We start from the raw sequence: 22,342 nt of genomic DNA on the forward strand, positions 1-22,342 counted from the left end.
GGAAGCATTGGAATTTTCTTCCTAAAGGTTTTGGCAAATTTTCAGAAATTTGTGGAAATTTTTTTTGCTGAATTTTTGTATTTTTTTTCAGACAAGGAAACAATACTTTTTGGTGCCCGTAAATGAAGACAATGGGAGGGTTAACGATCGCGTTTTTGCCACTCCTCTGCTTTCGCGTGTGGAGCTGAGATTTCCGACACTCCCGGCGGGCCGTGAAGGCAGCGGCAGCCCTCTCTCCTCCGCCTGTCCATCCATCGTTCGCCGGTCTGCCGTAGCGGACCGAAGCCTCATTCTCCTCTTTCTTCCTCGCCAACGTGCATCACTCGAGACGCACAAGTTTCGTCGCCGTCGGCTCGTCTCGGAATCGCTCCGCTCCGTTATCACCGGCGCTTCTCCTTCCCGGTTTTAATCCTCATCCCTGTACTTTCTGTATCCCCCCTTCTACCTACCCCCTGACTCGAGGACCCAGTCTGGTCTAACACTGGGCGTAGCTGGAGAGGATTTCTCGCTAGCTTCGCCGCTCCACTGACGGGTAAGGTCGAGATTCTTTTAGCTTCTAGCTAGCATGCTAGTTTGTAACTAACTGCTCGGCTAATTAGCGCCACGGACCGTTTTTACTTCTCGTCTTTGCTTATTTTAACACCAAGCAGCGAATTAGAGGTAGGTATTCTCTTTGTGTGGAGGTTTATTTCTGCTAAAAGTTTAGTTAAAATTGAATTAAATGTTCTGTTGTAAGTGTCACTTCATCTTTTTTGTCGATGAGCCGCTCTGCTTCAGAGTCACTTCGGTTCCAGTGGAGAGAGGCTGATGGGGCGGTGGCAGGGCTGCGTGGTGACTGGAAGTGCTCCACAGACCTGTTAGCCCAGCCTCAAGCAGCTTAATTAATTTTAATGTGTGCTCTGGTTCATTTAGAGAACCTCTTCCTGTGTCTGTGTGGCCATTTTGTCGCCTTTTTCCACCCTAAACTTTTCCCCATCTTCCCTCCTTTCTCCATCCTCCGTCGCGGATGCCCATTGTTCTGTGATGGGCCAAGAGGCTGTGGAGTGCTCAGAAATGCTCCAGTCGCCTCCAGGAGCAGAAGCTGGCTGGATTTTCTGCTAATAAATGAACAGATGCCGGCTCAGTTTTCATTTTAACTTTAACTGAATAACTTTGGGGGTATTTGCAGGGCGTTAAAGCAGCCATCCCACCCCTCCTCAGATGCTGGAGGGAGTGAGTGAAGCTTAAATATCTCTCAGAGAGTTTTGCACAGTGTGAAGCTGGCATGTAATCAGAGGTGATTAATGTCACACCCAGAAGTGATCAGCTATTGTGGTGTAAAGGCTGGAGGGGTGAAGCTGCTCCCTAGCTGACTCTTTTTTTTTCTTTCAGTGAGACAGATTACACTCCCCTCTGTAGAACAATAGAGAGGAGAAAACACACTGCCAGTTCCCAAAGCCTGGCCAAAAAGCATTTAATAAACTGCAAACATGCAAGCGTTTAAAATCTCTATTCTCTTCCCCTGAGGTCGCGCAGACGGCGACGTGAATCGTCTCCAAGCTTTTGTGGCCACCGTGGGCAGGGAGCTGGTCAATAATGTGAGCTGATCGACCATGATGTATTCATGTCATCCTGAGCAAATGGCATCCCAGGGCAACTATTATGAGCACTTTTAAAGCCCCGGCCATGCAGGGGCTTGGAGGCTGCTCCAGGACTCTGAAGTCAGAGGTGGGCTAAAGCCATCAGCGAGTCCGCCCCCTTCTCCGGCACATGGATGAGAGAATGGCTGACTCACAGTGTTGGTGGATGAGGCAGGGAAATGGAGGACAGACAGGCGGCCTAATGCAATCATGAGAAATTAAATTTGCCTGCCATTAAAAACAGCAGTCTGTTTTTATGAAGTTATTTTAGAAAGATTACTGGTCGGAGGATATGGATTACAGCCGGAGGCATTGTGTGTGTGGGAGAGGATTTGTCAGGAAGTAAACTTGATTGCGTTTGTGAGAATAATATAAAAAATATAAATTGGATACAATAATCTCCTTGTCACTGTGGAGTGTGAAAAATTACAAAAATCGGCCAGAGTAATCTCCTTTTCGTTGTGTTGTTGGGTCTTTTCTTTATTGTTGTCGGTATGTTTTTATTATCACTCTGTCTCTTGTTACTGAGCTGGAATTAAGGGTGTGGGTGTCTACAGTGGTAGTTACCCCGACGCACTGAGAAATAAATAATACAGATGCAGAATGAACATATGTCAAAAAATAAGCTAGAAATAATTAAATCAAAGGACTAAATCAATCAATGAGATGCTGAAGAGCAATAATCAGATAATTAGTTGATTGTGTTTAAAGTAATGTCTGATATGATTGATAAAGATACTGCTCACAAATGCATATTCTCATCTTAAAACATCAGCTTAGCCTGTGGTTAGTTGGTGTTTTTCATTATTTCTGACATTTAATGTTGTTAGGGATGCATTATTTCCATTAGATTTTAAACAGTTACCCTATTAGATAGTTATTTCAAGCAAAATTGGCAAGCATTTGCCAATTTAAGGTTCTCAAATGAGTGCATTTGCCCTTTTTATTTGTCATATAGTGCATGATTTACTATGCACTGTGAGTACTATGATAGAAAATTTAATTTCTTTGGTTGTTGGGTGAAAAAGACAGAATCTTTACCTTGGGCTTTTAATAATTTTTCATTATTTTCTGACATTTTATTAGTAGAAAATGGGTTCTCCTCTTCTGCTGCAGCACCTCTGAGGATTGGTCTCAGTGTTATTATATGCAATGTCTTTCATAAGCTTGTATATTAGGACGATCTCAATTTTAATGACCTATTTTGCCCCAAGCAGGCCTCTTGACCCGTGCCTTGGCCAGTCATCTCCGAGGCATGGATGGAGGGGCAGGCGATGATTGTTGCTTTAATGGACGTATGTGTCAGCTCGCCCTTAGCCTGAGGACTGGTGTCGGTGGGTGTGTGACTCAGAATAAAATCCCCCAGCTCTGAACTTCTCAGTAGTGACAAGGGCAAGCCTGTGCCTCTGGTCATCGAGCTTTTTTCAGCCTGAACCCGTGCTCCTTGCACTCCTTGGCGTCATTAAAAATTACAGCCATCCTCCAAAGCTGTGTTTTAATCCATGGCAACAACTGCACAATAGTTTCTTGTTTTTAGATTATCAAAACACCAACAGAAACAGTGTTTAGCTGAGTTTCCTTCTGTTTTCCGGGTGATTGAGGCTTGAGGAAACGGCTATTGGCAGTAAACTGATTTTGCAGAGTGAAGATAAAGCAGAGATAAACTTTCCCTGCACTCTCATTTCTGATAGGAGCCTCAGTTGTCACAGTTGTCAGGGCATGCAGTTGGCAACTGGCGGTGCGGTTTTGAGGCTGTATTTGCCAGCAGCTGCAGTAATTTGCTGTGTTTGGACGCTCTGAATTCCTCTCGTGGGAGGATGGATAATGGACAGGGTTCACAGCCCTGTTGCTTGGCTTGAAGACCAAATTTTTCACAGCACTGCGTGTTGGTGGTGCCTTGTTGTTTGGTACAATGTCGTCTCGGAGATGCTAAAACTTAACCCAAGAATTACAGTTGTTCTGTCAGTCGTTAGGTCTGCTCTAACACTTTTGGATTAAAGGCAGTAGTGTCAGTACTGCTGTATGTTTTCTTTGTGGCTGCTGTGGTCTACATTATGTCAGAGGCTGCCACACTATACCCACGTGTGGAATGATAGGTATTTCTGCCAGACATTGGTGCTGACAGAATGATTAAGTATTTTACTATAAGCAACCGGAGGGGCCAAATTATTCCTCTGTCATATCAGTTTCCCCCATTGAGAGGCAGATCTCGCTTTGCCTGTTGCAAAGATACATCATCAGCTGCCTGTGAAGTGCTAAATGTACGCCTCGGTGGTTGTAGATGTGGTAAAAGACGAGTTTGTTGCAGTTTGTGGGCAGATGTTGTGATTTTTCAATGCCAGATGTCTGGTTCGAGGTTTAGTTCTTAGAAAGCTCTAGTTAGTAGTCGCTGATCTGGTCAACCAACCAACCTGTCCGCCATCCTGCGAGAGATCAGATTCCATCTGGAACGTGCCTTGTTCCACTTCAAACAGGAGAACATAATCCTCTTATGGACACGGTCGTTCCACTTGTACTTTGCGGTGAGTGACCGTGGCCTTATGCAAAGTCTCGACAGAGCAGTGGAGCTTCTCAGGCGTGTTCCTGCCGTCCTGTCCAGATGCCTCGGTTCTGTCCTCTTCCTCCATCTCTGGATCTGCTCTATCTTGTGTCATTGATCCAAGCCACCAGCTGGTCCTGGGCTGGCCTGATCTCATTTACCCCCAGAGAGGAGCTTGTTTGTGGGCAGACGGCCCATTATGGAGATGATCCAGCAGCTCTTCAAGTTACAAATTAGCCTTAGTTTCTCTGTTGGGTCCTCTGTCTCCCTTCTTGTCGTGCTGTTCCTCGCTGGTTCTCCCTGTGTCTGTCCCTTTCTACCCAGCCCTCTCCTTCTTTAAATTGTCCTCTCCTGAAACCATGTCATGGCTGTCTCTTATATCTCCCAAGGGAGGCAGCTAACAGCATCAGAGGAACCTGCCTTACTAATGCACTTCCTCTGTCTGTCTTAGTCTTTTTCTCTGTCCTGGCCATCTGTGGAGCTGCCTGCCCGGCTCCCCACTTTCTCCCATGCGATCAATATCCACACAGTTGAGCTCTGCGCTGCCCTGCTGGTCGTCCCTGCAGGCGGTGGAGCTCAGCCAGGCGGTAGTAGGGCCCTCACCGTTGGGGCCTTGTTTGTTGTCGGGCTCTGTCTCTACCCTTATTGTTTTGGGGCTGATAGACCCTCCAGCCCTGCCTCCCCACAGTATTGTCTAGTTTCTGGGACATACTGAGGCCTCTGTTTCTGTTACATATTCCTCCCTTGTTCTTTCTTGTCTTTCTCCGTCTCTCTCTCTTTCTCTCTCTCTCTCTGTGTCTGTGTACTGTTTGAGGACAGCCGAGGCCGACTGTACAAGATTAGCATCTCTCTTTGTCCAGGGTTAACAAGCTCTGTCATGTGTTAATCTGTCCATCCCCAGGGGGCCGAGTTCCTCCGAGCCTGGGTGCACCATGGGAAGGACAAAGTTTGAGTGTTTGCATGTTTATGTTGTGTGTGTCAGTGTTTGGATGAAGAAGGGGGGGGAGGTATGAACCTACACATCTACAACGTATAGAGCAGGGGTGTCGAACTCATCAGAGGCCACATTCAGCCCAATGTGATGTCAAGTGGCCTGGACCAGTAAAATCAGAACATAATAACCTATAAATACCCACAACTCCTAATTTTTCCTTTGTTCTAGTGCAAAAAAGCGCCTTCTGAAAATATTCCCATTTAAGGAACTATCTTTTCACAAAACATTATGAACAACCAGAAATTTATCAAGAAAAATAAGTTTAACTTCAGCGTTTTTTCTCAGTTGATCATTTGCACATTACGACTTCCAGATCACAGATTATCTACAAAGTCACAGAACATTTAGTCACAGGTATCTGGAACTAAACAATATAGTATTTTACTTTTAAAAAGACAAAAAAACAACAAAAACAAGACAAAATATTACAACAATGAGACACAAAACGACAAAAGCGAGAAACAAAATGACAAAAAATGAGACAAACGACACGAAACAAAACAAAAAGAAAAAATTTTGACAAAGTTACAGAGCGACAAAAAAATGGACAAGCGACACAAATGAGACAAAAAAGTGCAAAAACGATACACAAAACAATGAATAAAGCAAAACACAATGACAAAAATAAGACAAAAAACACAAGTGAGACAAAAAGGAAACAAAACGACAAAAGCGAGAAACAAAGTGACAAAAGTCAGACAAAAAAAGACAACAAAACCCAGCAAAAGCAAAACAAAATATTACAAAAATGAGACACAAAATGACAAAAGAGCAGTGAGCAATCTAGTGTTTTACTTTATGATCAAAACAACTTGTCATGGTGTAGAAACTATTTAAAATTTGTAGTTTTACAGATTTACAAATTGCAGTTAATGTCTTCTCTGGGCCGCTTTTGGCCCGCGGGCCACATGTTTGACACCCCTGCTGTAGAGGCTGAATCTGTGTCAAGCTCTGGCATTCTTTACTCTTTGCGGCAGTCGTGATTGCCTTTTTGCTGATTAGTTTTGTTGTTTTATTGCAATGAGAATCTTAATTAAAAAGAGTGTTTTTATACAGCGTTGCGAACCCCTAACACCAGTTGAATTACTACTTGAGGACGCTGTAAAATCTTAGTGTGCTCGGAAGAGTTGGTAGGATTAGTGCCGGTGCTTCAGATCACATGTTTCTGTGATCCAGGTGATCGTCACACAATCTGCTGCTCTCTCTCAGCGCACACGCCAGCAGCCAAACAAACAAGGATACAGATAAAGACTTGTTCCTTCCTCTCAGCGGGGCTTTTTGTTCGGCATCACTTTGTCTTATTGAACGTCGCAGCAGCCAGAGGACCGGGGGAAGCCAATGGGTTGGAATGACTGAACTGTACAATATTAAGGAGCTCACTTGACAAGCAGCAAGGGAGGAAACAGGTGTTTATGTTTGCTGCGGCCCTGCTGTTTGGAAGAGGTAGGTGTGGATAGCTAATGGCTACAGAGGCCACATTTTTACAGTTTTATTTTGAAGTGGTTTCCCCTGAGTAAGCTTCCATCCACCTGTTTTATTTGTGTTTTACAGATAATGCCATCTCATTGACGATTCCAAAAAAATGCTATATCTAAATTTTTGTGCATATAGCTGAGGTGTAAACCTTACATTGTTGTGGCATTTTATGATTGAACAAATGATAAAATTAGACAAATAGGATCAAATTTAAGAGCTAACAATGATAAAATTGGAAGACCTAACGTGTCAGCTGAAGCTATGAGTACACTGCATAATCCTGTGGAAAGCGGCAACCCAACGGAAGCCTACAAAGCCCATAAAAGGCTGTATTGAATAAACATTATTTGCATCAGCTGCCCGATCATCACTGACCCTGAGCAGGCAGACTGAGTCACAACATCATATCCATGAAGTTTGGCGAGTTTTTAGGGCTGTAGTAAACCAAAGAAAGTCTTGCTTGCCTGAAATCATGCCTTCTCTTCTACCAATTGATTGGGGAAAGAATCTGCATATTATCTCTAGTTCAACTAAACCAGCCACAGTTCATCGGCTGCACTGTATCGGCTAGCCTTTCACGGTGTTCGGGAATTTTAAATGAACACAAAAAGTTAGTGTTTAGAGCGTAAAAAGTAATTGTAACCAACTGTTTTTTAATAATCTGACATGTTTGCTGTTGAGCTGTGACATAAACTGCTCTTTGCAGTATTTTACACTTGATTCTTTAGCTGTCTGAACAAAAAGCAGACGACTTCTTAGACGTGTTTTTTTTTTTATTAATTTGAAGCCAGCTTTGAGGAAATGTTTAGCAAATGTAAAGTTAGTCCTTGCAGTCTCTATTAGGTTGGATGAGTTAAAGGCTGTGAAGATGCAGGGGTGTTCACTGGTAGTCTAAAACGGTTCTATAAGGCTAGTGATGTGGCGCTTTTCTCCTCATGATAGGTACGCTGGCCATTGTCTAACCAACAAGCGTTTGGAAAGACAAGAACATATTGATGCAAATGGATGACATGAACACTACAGCCATTAATATATTTGTATGATTTGAGTGAGGCGCTGGAATAGAGCTTAAATCACCTTTATAGGCAAAAGGCAAATACGATAATATAGCTATATCCCTGTTCAAAGAAGGGTTGCTTTATTTGCCAGATTTACTACATTTTCTCACAACTTTGTGCAACATTTTAATAGAAGCCTACTTCTTTCTGTGTCCTCCCCCCTCCTGGCTGCTTCCTCCCTCTCTCCGTCTCTCTCCCTGCTCACTCATCCCTCCCACCGTCTGTGGGGAATGCCATGGAGAGCAGCAGGCTTTGTTTGCACTTTATTTGTGTGCAGGACAGAGGCAGTTTCTTGACCCCCAGGTCAGGGTGTGTGGGGTATGTGTGAGCTGTGATTACTATCAAGTGGATGGAGGCGGCAGCGGTCGTCACCTCCAGCTGGATTAAACTGGGTGTCCGTACTTCCAGCTCCCACACATACATCCATCTTTTCTATTCCGAAATCCCTCATCATGCACGTCTTCATCAGGGAGGTGTGTGGTAATAATCAGCCTCTCGTCTCATGGGTGGCTCCTCAGTGTTCCTCTGAGATCAGCAGCTATAATGTTGCAGCTGAGGAGGAGGACAATGACACCATCCCTCTAAATGTCACACAGGGACAGAGTCAGTGGTTGCAATGATGGTGGGGTGGAATGGTAATAACTTCGAAAGGGTTTGTTGTGGTCATAGTGAAACACACACACACACACACACACACACACACACACACACACACACACACACACACACACACACACACACACACACACACACACACACACACACACACACACATATATATGCATTTTTGCTTTTATTGGACCATTACAGTGGTGACAGACAGGAAATGTGGGAAAAGACAGCATGAGAATCACATGCAGGCCAGCTGGGAATCAAACTGGAAAGTCATTTGTGGCCTTGTAGTTTATACCTTAACTGTTTCTATGTACAAATGTGAAATATCTCCTCTCTGCACCATCTTATTCCTTGTCCTCCACCTGTTTGTACAGTGTTTACCCATGACTGATGTAGCTGATAGTTTGTTGCGGATGTTCTGCCAAGATTTGGCTGAGAGTAAATGAAACATTCAGCAGTGAGGCATCTCTGCTGTACATCTTTGCTTTTGCCAGTAAGTTCCTGCCATCTTTCTCAAAAAAGATTTATTAGTCATCTTTTCCTGGCCTTAACCTCCTCTTCTATATCATACCTTCATTTACAAATATGTAGTTTTCTGCTATATCATCTTCTCATTTTCCCTTCCAAATCATGCCTAAGTTATTGTGTTTAGAGCACTTGGTCGAATCAAGGCTGCGACCATTTCCATTATTACTTAATTAACCTTTTTTTTAAAGGGTTAAGCATTTCATTTCAGTTTTTTGCCTATAAAATGTCAACAAACTTTGAAGAAATACACGTTTGAAGAAACTCACTTGAGGCTGATACAACACAGAGAGTTTCAGCACATCCTCTCATTTGAAAGCTGGAACCAGATAATTTGTGACAACTAATCCATCCAGCAATTAATCCATTCTAAAATGGCTGCAGATTATTTCTCTGCAATTACAGCTCTATTTGAAATACATGCTTTTTGTCCATTTTAATCTCAAGTTTAACTACATTGTCTTTTAATGTGTCAGATTTTGGACAAGAAAACATTTTTTCTCGGGATTGCACAAATATCCATTTCAAAGACCGATTCAACAAATGGAGCCCGTGGCTCTAAGTAGCCCTGAATAGGGTGGAGAGTTGACTGAGACTACTGTTGTAACTTAGAGTAGGTTGAATAGACAATCTAAGGCCCCATGCCAGCGTGTGGCATCTTGAATGTGACATTCACCCCCTCGTAGAGGAGGAATGATGCACACACTCATGAAAACATGCTCACATTGGACCTTATTTAATCGTTTTTGGTTGCAAATACAACTGTGTCAAATGTGAGTTTACTTGCCTCAGCCCACAAACCCGTGAGCAGTGGCGCTGTAAGCAAGATGGCAGTAAATTATTGAAGCAGTTCTGCAGAGTTGTGCTCCTTGAAGAGACAAGTTTGGAGGTCTGTGCCAACGTATGCGATACCAAAGAAGGTTCAGTTAACACCCAGAATATGTATCTGTAAAATCAAGGGTGTACATTGTGATATATTTACAAATTGGTCGATCAGTTTCCTACATGTTATGGATGTTCTACCCATCACTAGCAGGCACAGGAAGGAGGATGGTTAATTAGCAGTGTCAAAGAGCAAACACTGCAGTCCAGCTATCTTCAGTTTGCTGCTTGTGGAGATAAAAGCATGTCAATTACAGGGTCAGGGGCCACTGCTTGCTCGTTAAAAATGCCTTCAAAAACCTTCCCCGACCCACCAACATCCTGTCCCCCCACTGCTCCAAACCTCTTATGAATACATTAGTTATGTCTTGGGTAATTCTGTCAAGCTTGGCCGAGTTGGTCTTAGCATTCGCGCACGGTTGCATCGTCCACACAAGCTCACTTTCTTTTTGCATCTTTTCTGGTGTCTCCCATACCCCACCCCCACCACCATCCCCACCGCTTCCTTCCCCCACAATCCCTCCCTTTGACTGCTATTTAGAGTAGGCCCCGGGGATAGAAGAAGGCTCGCAGAATGCATGTGTGTGTGTGTGTGTGTGTGTACACAGTTGTGTACTGTGAATGCACCGTTGTTTTTCTACCACAGCGATTCGTACATGCTCTCGGACGGTTGCTTGGCTTAAGTGAAGGAGTGAGCCAGGGCACTTCGATTTAGGCCTTTGTGTAGAGAAGGCAAAGATATTGTTGTTTTTGGCTGACAGCGGTTGTAATTAGATGTGAACACACACCACAACCCCAGAGCAGATTTGACATTAACGCAACATTTATCTTAATACCCCACACTGCAGCTTCTTCATTTAAATCTGCATAATGAATCACTGCTATCCTGCATGATTAAAAAAACATAAGATTCTGAAATGTTCCCGTTTTCCCATGAGGAGTTCTTTAAACGTAACCTCCTGTATTTAAAACAGACACGACTGATGCATGTGCACCCCCCTGTACACACAGTAGGAGATTGTACTTGGTGCTAAAAAGGGGTCAAACCACCAGTTTTCTGTTAAAATATGCTGATGACCTGATTATTCAAGAATGCTATGTTTGTGTCTAGACAGTCAGAAAAGCTTAGATCCCTCAGTAGAGCTGGATGCCTTCCAGTTATTGACAGTATTGGCCTAAACACTATTGCGGGGCTGGGATCCACACACTAGTGTGAACACACACATGTTTTGTTTACGTCCCGATGTGGGAATTAGGAAGGGATGATGCCTAGAAAGATGATCTCACCTTGCAGAGCCGGCTTGGCCATCATTAGGGTACTGCTTGGGGTAGTGTGATAACAACAATAATAATAGGAATAAACAACACAGCATTTGCCTAGAAGGAAACTTTACAAAATGTGAGACCATGAAATTGAATGCGCCATTAAACCCCAAGTAACATAAATATAAGCTACATACAGTATCTTGATTCACTTACATACACATGATATTTAAAGCAACATTTATTTGTTGAGATCATAAATTTGATCATACAAAGATTATCAACAGTGTGTGTTTGTATGTCCCTTACTGGTCTTTTCTGATCCCGTGCTTCAACCGCTGCCTTTGTCTCTGTATGGTTTAGTGTCTGTGTGGGTTTCCTTTGTTCACAGATACTGTGTAGCTCATCATTGAGGCTTGCAGGGAATTTGGAGTGGGATGCTGCTTGGAAGCTGCGAGCATATGACTTGGATACTTTGTGAAGGCCAACAAACACATTTTTGCAAAGTCAACGACGTTCAAAACACAGAGGGAGGAAATTCCATTTTCAAAGCCAGACATTGGCCAGATCTAGAGAGTGAAAATTTGCATGCCGCTTTTATCCTACTTTGTATAATTCTTTATCTTCGGGCGTTGTTTTCAGCTGAATACTGAGGGCATCAAGTTTAATTCTAGCAGCTGATTTTGATTCAGTTTTAGTCTTGGTTTGACAAAAATAGTGGTTAACTTCGATTCAGACTGTGCTGTGTAACCTTCAGTAGTCGTGTTTGTCTCGAAGACAGTCTCGAATCACACTGTTGCCTTCTTTTTGTTTGTCATAGTAACAGAAAGCTATAATTTGAGATAAAGTAGAGTGTGAGCCTTCATGCAAGTGATGAGATGGAAATTGTTTCTTCATGTACTTGTCACTGACAGCCGTTGAACACGCCTGAATGAGCAAGACTGCCCTTACTACTGTTGTGGTGCTGCATCAGCAGCTAGGAAAATCAACCCTGGAGTATAAATCAGCGCCACTGGTATCTGCCCAGCCCCTTGCAACAACCATGAATCCATCTCTTATCAAATGATTGTGTAGTCAACAAAACCTTCGTCTTTTAGTGAAATTTCAGCCTCATTAATATTATGCATTTTCAGTTTTTATGCCCAGAGAATCTTTGAGCTACAGCTGTCACTGTTTTTGTTGTGTACAGTTGCCATGGTTACAGATGTCTTTCTCGTCTCTCTTTACTTGCCCACACTCACAGTGTCTGTGTCACTCTGCTCTACAGTAACACAACAGACTGACTGTCTTCACATTAGTCAGAAAGCATAGCATGAGCAGCATGTTTGGCAGCAGCAACCGTTGCTCTGTCTGTGTGACTGCATAGGAGGCGTTCAGGTGCAGTGCTGAGAGTAGGTCACCCACGGCTTGGAAGTGCTCAGAGCCCAATACACAGTGACTATATTCGTGCTTGAAATGGGAAAAAAAATAAAGTACTGCCGTCTGAAAAACGCCTTCGGTGTAGACACGGTGTCAGACAATACAGCTGTCATTTCAAACTCTCTTTGAATGTAGTCACTCACTGCCTGTCACCTAGCATCACCACAGATGGCTGCCTGTGCTGTTCAGAGCAGGTGATCTTTCTGAAGCTGGATTTACTCACTTCTTCTCTAAAATACTGTTTCCTGTGAGTGTAGTGTGAGAGGTAAAACTAAAAGGTAGTATTTCATGAGTGAATGTCTTGAGGAGGTTTTAATTGGCTGATTGCCAGCATTAACGTTTTCCCTTTAATAACAAGAAAAGCACTCGGAGAGCGCAGTACTCCGCCAAGGCTGCTCAGTCTTTGTATCATTTCCGACGGATGAAGTCTTTAATAAAAAAATGAACTTGCGATGAGCACAGGCGTGTGTTATGCATGTGCACATTATGTATGGATACCGAATTGCGTGACCTAAATATGTAGCGGGCAGTGGGAATTGATGGGACTTAATTGTTCCTTGTGTCATTTCCGACGGATAAGTCTTGGTGCATTTGTAGTAGGATCACAATCACGTGATCGTCAGCAGGCAGCTGATGTAGCGTTCACTTGTTGTCATGGTTACAGTGACGCCGTGCTGCTATCTCGCAATGATACAGAAATCTTTAACAAATCCGTGGATCCAGACTATAAGCTGCATCACTGCCAAACTCTAATCACTTGGTCCTTGTGTCATTTCTGACCATCCCTGAACATTTCATCCAAATGTGGTAGTCCGTTTTAGAGTAATGTTGCACATAGACAGACAGACAAACGTACGCCGATTGTCACATAACTCCGCCACATTCCTTGGTGTCACATCCACAGCCCTTGTCATTACATTAGTTTATCTTTGTGTCTTTTGTGTTGTGTCACAGCTGTTTTGTTGGTTTCTGATCTGATTCTCCATGTACTCAGACAGTGTTATTGTCTTAGACACTATGTTACTGAATGCAAGATGCTTTCTGTTTATGACAGTGCAACAGCTCAAGGAGCCAAGTCAAAATTAATACAAGACTGGTGATATTTTGGGTAGTGGAATGTGCACATTTCACATTAGTGGTTAGTTTGTATTCATGGATGCAAGATATGTCACATTCAATCGTAGTTTTTATTTTCATTGATTGCTTTTTGTTTAGTGTGAGACTTATTTTAGTCACGATAAGTACTAATATTTATCTCACAGTTGCGAAATCAAGGCCAAAGGAGAACAACTGCAGCCTGTTCTTTGTTAAGGAAAAAATTACGCTGCTCCAAATCCTTTGTGTGCAAGTGTGTGTCACTGAGGCCACAGGAGGTCAGGATAGCTGATAGTATTCAGCTGCCTGTTCTGAGGTAGTCTGACCAGAAACTCCTTTCAGGTTAAACCATTTTATGTCCCAAACATTTCGCCAACATGTTTTGAAATGGACCTAATGTGGCTGGCAAAGCCATCTGTCTTGAATCAAACAACATTATGTCTCAGGTCATTGAGTACACTCCTTCCCTTATGGGTGGAAAATGCCAGCTTGTGTATTACATCCTAGACTGCAGAGAGGATTTCCCACAGCCAATCTAGGTTTTTACGTGGTTCTCGGAGAGTAGCCTGAGTGTTGAGACAGTTGGATGTAGAGTAAATTACACCAAGGAAATGTGGAATGTGGGAGTCAAGAGTGCCATACCCACATGTTGTTCCTAAATAGATTACAGACAAAAGGTATTAGCTTAGGAATGATTAAAACAGTGTCCGGCTGACAAAATGTAATGTAGCTTTATGTAATGCAACCTAAAGCAATGCAAGCTCATTGTAAACCTCTTAATATAAAACCACTTTCAGCAGCTATAGTTAAAGTGCCAGTGAACCAGAAAATGCTTAATCCTTAGTTGCTTTAGTGAAGCTGCTTAGAGAAAACAAGAGTTTTGCCTCAAAGGTCTAATGGTCCGGATGTGTCATTGTGTGAAATGTGAAGCATGGGGTATGAAGGGAAGAGTAAGATTTTCCATAGATAACACAGTCATTAAGTCATTACTGGAATGGAAAACAAGTAAACTATTATAGCTAACTCTTTGAAATCTTTTGTTGCAGTGCTTTGTAACATTATTACAGTTATAATCAAGCATTTTGCAAGCTGTGGACTGGCTTATCTGTGATGCTGATCCTTCCAAATGTGCCCGCATAGCAACAGCTCACTCAGTTTGAAAGTGAACAACTGCCTTCAATCTAATTAGGTTTAATGAAAACATGTAATGGCATTAGCGGGATGAGGATGTTTCAGTTGGGAGTGCCATGGTAATTAGGGATGAAATTTTAGATAAAGCTATTGCAATATGTTCAGGAGGACTGTGCACTGTAGAATCATTTATTTGTCAGCCCAAAGCCTTACGTGTGATACAATTAGGGATGGCTTTTTTGCCAATAACCGAACTGCCGATATTGTCCAACTCTCAATTTCTGATTCACATATTAACCGATACCGATATATGTGAGATTTTTAACTAATTTTAGGTAACATCACATATCTCCTGTCATGGAATTAACACATCATGCCTGATTTTTCTGCGATGCCCCAATGGATGCATTCTCAAATGCAACAAGGCTTTCGAAATATAAACCTTGTCTGTGCAAAATAATGAAACTACTTCAACTTAAGTTATGGAAAAAATGCCATATTTCTATATTTTTTTTATTGTCTCAAACAACAGTTCACACTTTCCCTCCCTCCCTCTATGAGCCGGTAAATGCAGGTGAAATCCAGGCATTATTTTATTGGTTTTCTTGATAGGCAAAAAAAAAATGAAAATGATATTGACCGATAATAAATTTTTATGCCAATATCAGCCAATAATACCCTATCCCTAGATAAAATGCATGCTGTAGTGTATGGATTATTTTCATATTTCTTATGATCATCCAAAAACTTAAGCCCAGTTGTATAGGATTACAGCATGGAAAGTTTTGGCAGCAAAATAAACCTACATTTTTAAATATCAGTTCAGTTTGTTTGGCTTCTGAAATAGTGAAAGTTGCGCTAATGTGGCTTGGATCCCTGTTGGCTTCGGTTTCAGCTGAGAATAACTAACAAATAGTCTGTTCCCGCCCTGGTTTCCAGCCTGTTTACGGTCGCCAGTGACTGATGGCGCTGATGACGCAGGGCTGGGTGGATGAGCCATAGAGGCAGAGAAAAGTGCAATCTCACAGCTGCCTAGAGACTTGCAGGAGAATGAGAAATGTTGCTTTGGATTTGCAATCAGGATTTACCACTTTCACTAACACTGGCAGTGCAGGGTCCTCTGGAGAGGAGCGGTGAAATGAACAGCCGGGCCAGATGCTTTAGTTTACTGTGGGAAGAGCAGGAGCCAAACATAAACTGAACACCAGAGTCTGAAAGAGAGAGGAGGGGCGAAGGGGTTGCTATTGGACACAGTCTTACTTCCTGGTTCACTTTGTGGTCGTATTAGGTCACAGATTTAACTGTGAAACCAGGTCTGAGTCAAACAGCGGTGTGGTTATATTAAAGAAGTACCAAGTGGGCAGAGTTTGGTGAGTTAAAACTTGAGGGATTTAGGAGTTGTGAAAGGAAAGGAGGCAATTCTTTATTCACATTTCAGATTTATCTTTTAAATTACATCTTTTGGTCTCTTATTACAAAAACACTTGACTTGTTGACTTCATGTCTGAGAAGTAGTTTTTTACTGACCTATTTTGCAATAGATCTGGCATATCCCACAAGTCTTGAGCTGGTCTTTATCGATCACCTGCAGTGTTCTGCTCTGTGATTGGATGTTTTTTGCTGATGTGCATCTTGGGAGTTAACTGGGAGCTCGGCTGTGGGAACTGGGATGCAGAAGCAGAAAGCAGTGGTGAAAAGTAATGGTTTTTAGTGGCGTCAATGACCGCCAGCACACGTCTGGCCGCCACCAGTGCGCAGAGAAAATAACAGGGCCTGCTGTTTTGACATGCGCCATGCGACGGTTTATTTTGGCCTTCAGCCTCTTAAGTCGTCCCGGGTAGTGGCCTGTTGCATTAGATGCGTGTATCCGGTCTTATGCGTTGTTTGAGATACATGGATCATTTTTCTTAGTCTCTGTTTTCCCCCTCTGGCTCTGCTCAGCTGCTCTGGCCATCTGTGCAAAGGCAAACAGAGAACAGAGGGATGGAAGGAGAGAGAGAGCAGTGGGGGAGGAAGGAGATCAAGGAGGGGGAAAATGGCTGGAAGAAAGGGAGAATCAATAGAGAAAGAAAGAAAGAAGGCCTTTTGACATGTGAGATTTAGTTCAGAGGATGAGTAGTGGATGATAGAAGAGGGGAAAGATAGATGGAGAAGTCTATGCAGAAATTGTCTCCAGGAAACTGGCAGCGTAAAGATGATGTCTGTCCTCGTCCAGAAATAGGAGAATGAGTGTGCGCAAGTTTAGGTCAGTGGAAACTAGGATGACTAGCGATGTCTGGATTTAAAGTCAGACCAGCAAACAGTCAGATCAGCCAATAGTGAGCTCATTTTGTGTCTTTTTTTCCCCCTTGTCTCTTCGTTTGTGCTCTCCCACCTTCTCTTTCTGTTCCCATGCTCCACAGGCCAAGCCTCTTCCTCTGCGCTGGCCTCGGTGTTTGTCTCAGCACTTAGACTCCTGCACAGTCGGCTCGTCACTCTGTTTGTAAACTCTGACAGGCCGGTTTCCTGCTACTCCCCCACTTCCCTCTCTGCTGCTCTCTGACTTGTAAAGATCCTGTATGGTCTTGTAAATTACCCTTCTCTTTCTTGGATAATAAGGTAGCTGGGGAAACAGAATGAGATTCCTAATACTGGTGGTGACAGGGAATGACCTCCAGTACTACAGATGGTTGCCTTTTGTCAGGCTTCATATGCTTCATGTCCCAATTTTTTGTACTCAGATGCTCATGTCTCTGTTCTGTTTGTAACCTCTCAGTCAAACTGTCTCTGTCTTTGGGCTTATTGGGTTTATTGTACATGCCTTGACCCAGATAGCAAATACTTCTGATCCTTTCTCCCCACCTTCTCTTTTTATACTCACTTTAGTAGTGGGAAGCAGGCTTTGTTGACTTTTCTCATCCATTACAAAGTTTGAGCATCTTAACATTATTACAGGTGGCATTTGCGTTTGTGTGTGTGTGGAATTTGCATGCTAAACCTTTTTGCACTCCCTTAAGCGTACTATCCTAGAAAACTAGTGTTCCACACTAGTGACTCTGATGCTATTTTGTCCAAAAAAACCCCACAGTAGCTACACTGGCCAAGTGTGTCACTGAGCTTTTTAGTGCCACAGAGGGGACCGTTTGCAAGTGCATCGCAGCTGACATTGAAGTTAATGAAGGCTATTTGTAGAATTAGTTGTTTTTTTGCAGTGGACATGTCCTCTTCTGACTCTTAGTTTTAATCCCCTGATACATCACACATGTTAAACTGATTCAGTAAATATGTTCATCTAATTGTCCCTTAAGTTTCTCTCCAGGCAGGACTCATGAAGCTGTGCGTGGAATCACAGGAGTGCCATAATAAAAGATAAATCTGTTAAAAAATAAGGAAATAATTGTGTAAATATAAAGAGGAATAAGTAATAAAAAATAAAAAATCTGTTTAAAAACTAAGGAAATAAATGAAATAAAAATAATAAATCAAAGAATAAATAAAAAATAAATCAATTTTAAAAATAAGGAAATAAATGTGTAAATATAAAGAGGATTAACTAAAAAATTTTCAAAATATGGAAATATAAAGGTAAATTGTGTCTGCGTTTCTCTTTTCCCTTTGTTTTTTCCCTTTGTTTTTCCTTTTGTCATTGCTTTTTTCCTCTTTATTATACAGTCTATGGATCCGGTATTGACAACTCACCGTGGACAGAAAGTCCCACCCAAAGTCATTTGATTGACAGCTCAGTTTATAAACTGAAAGCAATGACAAAATGGAAAAACAAAAGGAAAAAAACAAAGGGAAAAAGGAAAAGCAAAGACAAAATTTACCTTTATATTTCCATATTTTTTAATTTTTTGATAATTTTTTTATTTATTCCTCATTATATTTACACATTTATTTCCTTATTTTTAATAGATTTATTTTATTTATTCCTCTTTATGTTTGCACATTTAAGTCCTTATTTTTTTAACAGATTCAGTTATTTTATTTATTCTTCTTTATAACTACACATTTATCTATGTACTTTTTAGCAGATTTATCTTGTATTATGGCACTCCTGTGATTCCATAGCTGTGATGCATTTTTGCACAGGTGTCAATGTTTGTGGGAAAACATCTTTCTCAGTGTGTTGTATTGTCCTGTATAAGGTTCAATCTTCTCTTGGGTATTGCAGTATTCTGCCATTTCATTTCTCTTGCATCTTATTTGTGTCCTAAAAAAGTCTGTGTGATGCTGAAGCTATTAAAAGACTGAAGATTATGCTTTATCTGATTCTTAGGGCTACCTGCATTCCTGTGCCTCTGTCTACTGATAGACTGAAAAGTGCTTTTCATGTCTGGTCTTGCTGTTGACTAACTGTGTTTTTCTGTGTTCTCTCTCTCCCTCCAGACCAAACTTTGCCGTCTCCAGAAAGCCTCTAGAGTTGTGGCCATCCTGTGAGATTTAAGTCAGTCAGCCCTGCCCTGCAGAGACGGACCACTACCATTCAAGGGGAGATGAAGCCGGATGGAGTTGCCATAGCAGCAATGGAGCCAATGGAAACATTGGAGTCCAATCCAGTAAATGAGGCAGCACCGGCTGCAGGACAGGAGCCCAACCAGGCAGCCAGTGCAGTGGAGGGGGAGATGCCACAGCAGCCGGCAGGAGAGACAGGTCAGGGAGAACCACACTCAGACCAGTCCAAGGAAACCGCAGCTGCCAAGACCAGCAACAAGACCTCAGGAGACCCCAAAGCCAAGACTACCAACAAGGCCCCAGCCAAGACAAAGCCCGGCGCCACTAACCCAACCAAGACCACACCCGGCTCACGGCCCAACACATCCCAGAGCCGCCTCTCAAACGGCGTGTCTAAACCTCAGACCAACGGTGTGGCAAAGAAGACCACGCCTGCTGCAGACAAAAAGAGCACCCCGACCTCAGCTCCATCCAAAAAACCAACAGGGACGGCTGGGGCCCCAGCCTCCAAGACCACCACCAAAGTGGGTGAGAAGAAAGCCACAGGGACTGGCCCTAATACCAACAGTGCAAAGTCAGCGACCGGAACGGCAGCCAAAAAGACACCTTCCACAACTGCTAATGGTGCCAAATCCAACACCACGGCAGCTGCTGCTAAAAAGCCCGCAGGTTGGTTGAAATGTCATTGCAAAACTAAAGGTTGTGTGCAAACATAAATATGGTTTTGTTTTTGAAAAGAAACAGACAGTGAGTCTAACATCAAACATTTTCACAGCTCATCTCTAATGAGGAGTGTTCATCGTAATGTGATGACACACTGATAGATGCTCACTGGATGGATTCAGCACACATATTAAACATGCCAGAGTGGCTGCTGCTAAACTATAAATGCATTTGCCCTAAATCCCTGTGACACACTGTATGAAATCTGTCCTGCCTGACCTATATCTGGGCAATATGCTACTATATACTATATACAGTGCTGCTAGAATTCAGCTTGTAGTAGTGTTCTTATTGCATTTCACATTTCTTAACTTTTCTCTCACACCTCTGCTCTCCACCGCTGTCCTCCAGCCCCGAAACCTGCTTCTGCAACACCCACCAAACCGAGCTCTGTTGCCTCACCCAAACCTGATAAGCCCCCAGTTTCCAAGACAACCAGGTAGGTGTGACATTTGAGTAGAATTGAAGCCTCACCCAGGCTGCAGTGTGTGTCTGTGTACGAGCACACACAAAACTGTGTGCTTGTAGATAGAGCAGTCTGCTGCCTATAATTTCTCCTTTTCTCAGACATCCTGTAGGCAAAAATGTTCTAAGTGAGCTCCTTTTATGAAATAGCCGTTCCAACGATTTGCTAGCAAATCATCAAATTTGCTCCAGAACAGCAGCAAATCCGAATAAATGACCAAATAGACGAGAGAATAAGTTCAGCATTATACAGCTCCTCAGTGCCAAGTGCAAAGCAGTTAGTTCAAACGGCTTCACTTGGCTCAAGGTTCAAAGAGGACGCTGTTTAAGAAAGAACACCCTGGAGGAATGAGGGACAATGATCTCCCACATAGCAGGTTCGAGGAGCTGGGCATAAGTAGGCCAGCAACCAGCCAATGTCAGAACAAGCCTTAGAGGAATGCCTCGCAGGGTTTCATCAGAGCAAGCATTATACAGCATTATTAATAAAACAAGTTTTGGGGAGGGCGTTAGAGAGGGGAAGATGTGCAGTGGGATGAAGTAGCTGATAACTCGGAATGTTTGGCTTCTTCAGAATGAGCGCTTGTTTGTGTTTCTGTAAGGCAGCATGTCCTGTGTCTGTCTGTGTGGAATCAGCATGTGTTTCTCACCTAAGTCACACTGTGTGCATGGTGTTGGATCCTGAGGTGATTTGGAGATAGACGAGGGAAGGAGGATGAAGGAGGCCTTTGTCTGAGACGGTGATGATCATAATCAGATGGAGCCTTTGGGAGTCTGACTGCTCCGTGAATAGCTCGTCTCTCTGTTTGTTCGTTTGTTTGTTAAAGCAATGGCTGCTTTCTTCTTTACTGTTATGTCACCGAGTTGGTATGTGTGCACATTGCTGTGTCGGAGACACTACATCAAAGAGATTGGACCATTCGGAGCAAAGATGTTAAATAAATACTGGCACGTTTTACGAACAATGCGATTATTTGTTCATTGTGCCAGTATTCATTCACTGTATAGGTATTTATTCAATAAAGGAAAACTTTTTCTTTGTACTTTTTAGCAACACTTGAAAAAAAAATTGTACATATTTACACCTCAGCAGTGACCATCATGGGTCAGTTCACCTTGGCAATTAAAGGAAAGAAAAAATGCCAAAGACCTCAGCTGTGTGCGAACATTTTAAACTGAGCAACAAACAAACAAAGGCCAAATGTGCCATTTGAAACTGGACTACAAGGGTGGCGTAACAAACATGAAAAATAAGTACAGGGAGTCCTCGGTTTATGGCGTTTCGTCGTTATGTCGGAACTGGTTTCGTGGAACTAGTTGGAGAGCGGAGCGGATGAATACATCGTCACGCGGCGCTATAAGACAGCTTTGCTTGCATTCTCCAGTTGTACCCCACCTTGGATTGTGCTTACTTTTTGCCCTTCAATATGACTCCCAAGCATAAATCAGACTCTTTGAAGGCACTGCGTCAAAGAAAAGGAAAGCCATCTCCATGAAAGTGAAATTAGATATAATAAAATGCTGGGAACGGGGCAAAACACCGACAAACATCGGTCAAGTTGTAAAAACAGGACAACACGTTGTAGCGACCGTCTGTGATGAATGAGTGAGACTTTATCTGGTTCTCTGGTCGTTTATTGAACCTTCACACAGGCTACTGTGGACCGTAGCCAACGCCAGAATAACTACAAAAACCCCATAACTTAGCTCCAGAATTAGCCGCCGTTCCCAGCTCTCTCTCGCTCAACACACACACTACTGCTGACTCTGAACCAATCAGAGGTGAGCTAACTAAACATGGTAAGTTCACTGACATTAGGTAAATCTCAAACTGAACAATAAACATTGAAACCTCAACATCAACAACAATATCAGTCTGTTACAATATCTTGTTATCTTCTTGTAAAATGACTCATACATGCATGAGAGTCATTGGTATTCATGACTTTTCTGAAGAACTTATTGATATTGTGATGCACATAACGCCTTTATTTACATTTTCACCAGAGTTCCGACTTACGTAAATCCGTAGGAGCGGAGTTCTTGCGTAAGTCGAGAACCCCCTGTAGTAGGTTATTCTTTGACAATACAAAAAAGGGAGACC

At 42.7% G+C, this 22,342-nt stretch overlaps 1 protein-coding gene across 2 annotated transcripts in view; it reads left to right on the forward strand.

Annotated features, from left to right (window-relative positions):
• The first annotated feature begins 209 nt into the window (after positions 1–209).
• prr36b (proline rich 36b) overlaps positions 210–22,342 on the forward strand; it is a 43,537-nt gene continuing 21,404 nt past the window's right edge. The window contains exons 1-3 of one of the 2 annotated variants that reach the window (XM_035958575.2): positions 210–532; positions 18,985–19,719; positions 20,125–20,212. In XM_035958575.2, the coding sequence (XP_035814468.2) occupies positions 19,092–19,719; positions 20,125–20,212 (716 nt within the window). In that variant the 5' untranslated portion in view covers positions 210–532; positions 18,985–19,091. Of the gene's footprint in view, positions 533–6,444; positions 6,596–18,984; positions 19,720–20,124; positions 20,213–22,342 lie in introns of those variants that run through there. The other variant, XM_035958576.2, reaches the window with a different exon arrangement.

Source organism: Amphiprion ocellaris, chromosome 19, assembly GCF_022539595.1.
Source record: "Amphiprion ocellaris isolate individual 3 ecotype Okinawa chromosome 19, ASM2253959v1, whole genome shotgun sequence".
In the NCBI taxonomy this organism is placed as follows: Eukaryota; Metazoa; Chordata; class Actinopteri; family Pomacentridae; genus Amphiprion; species Amphiprion ocellaris.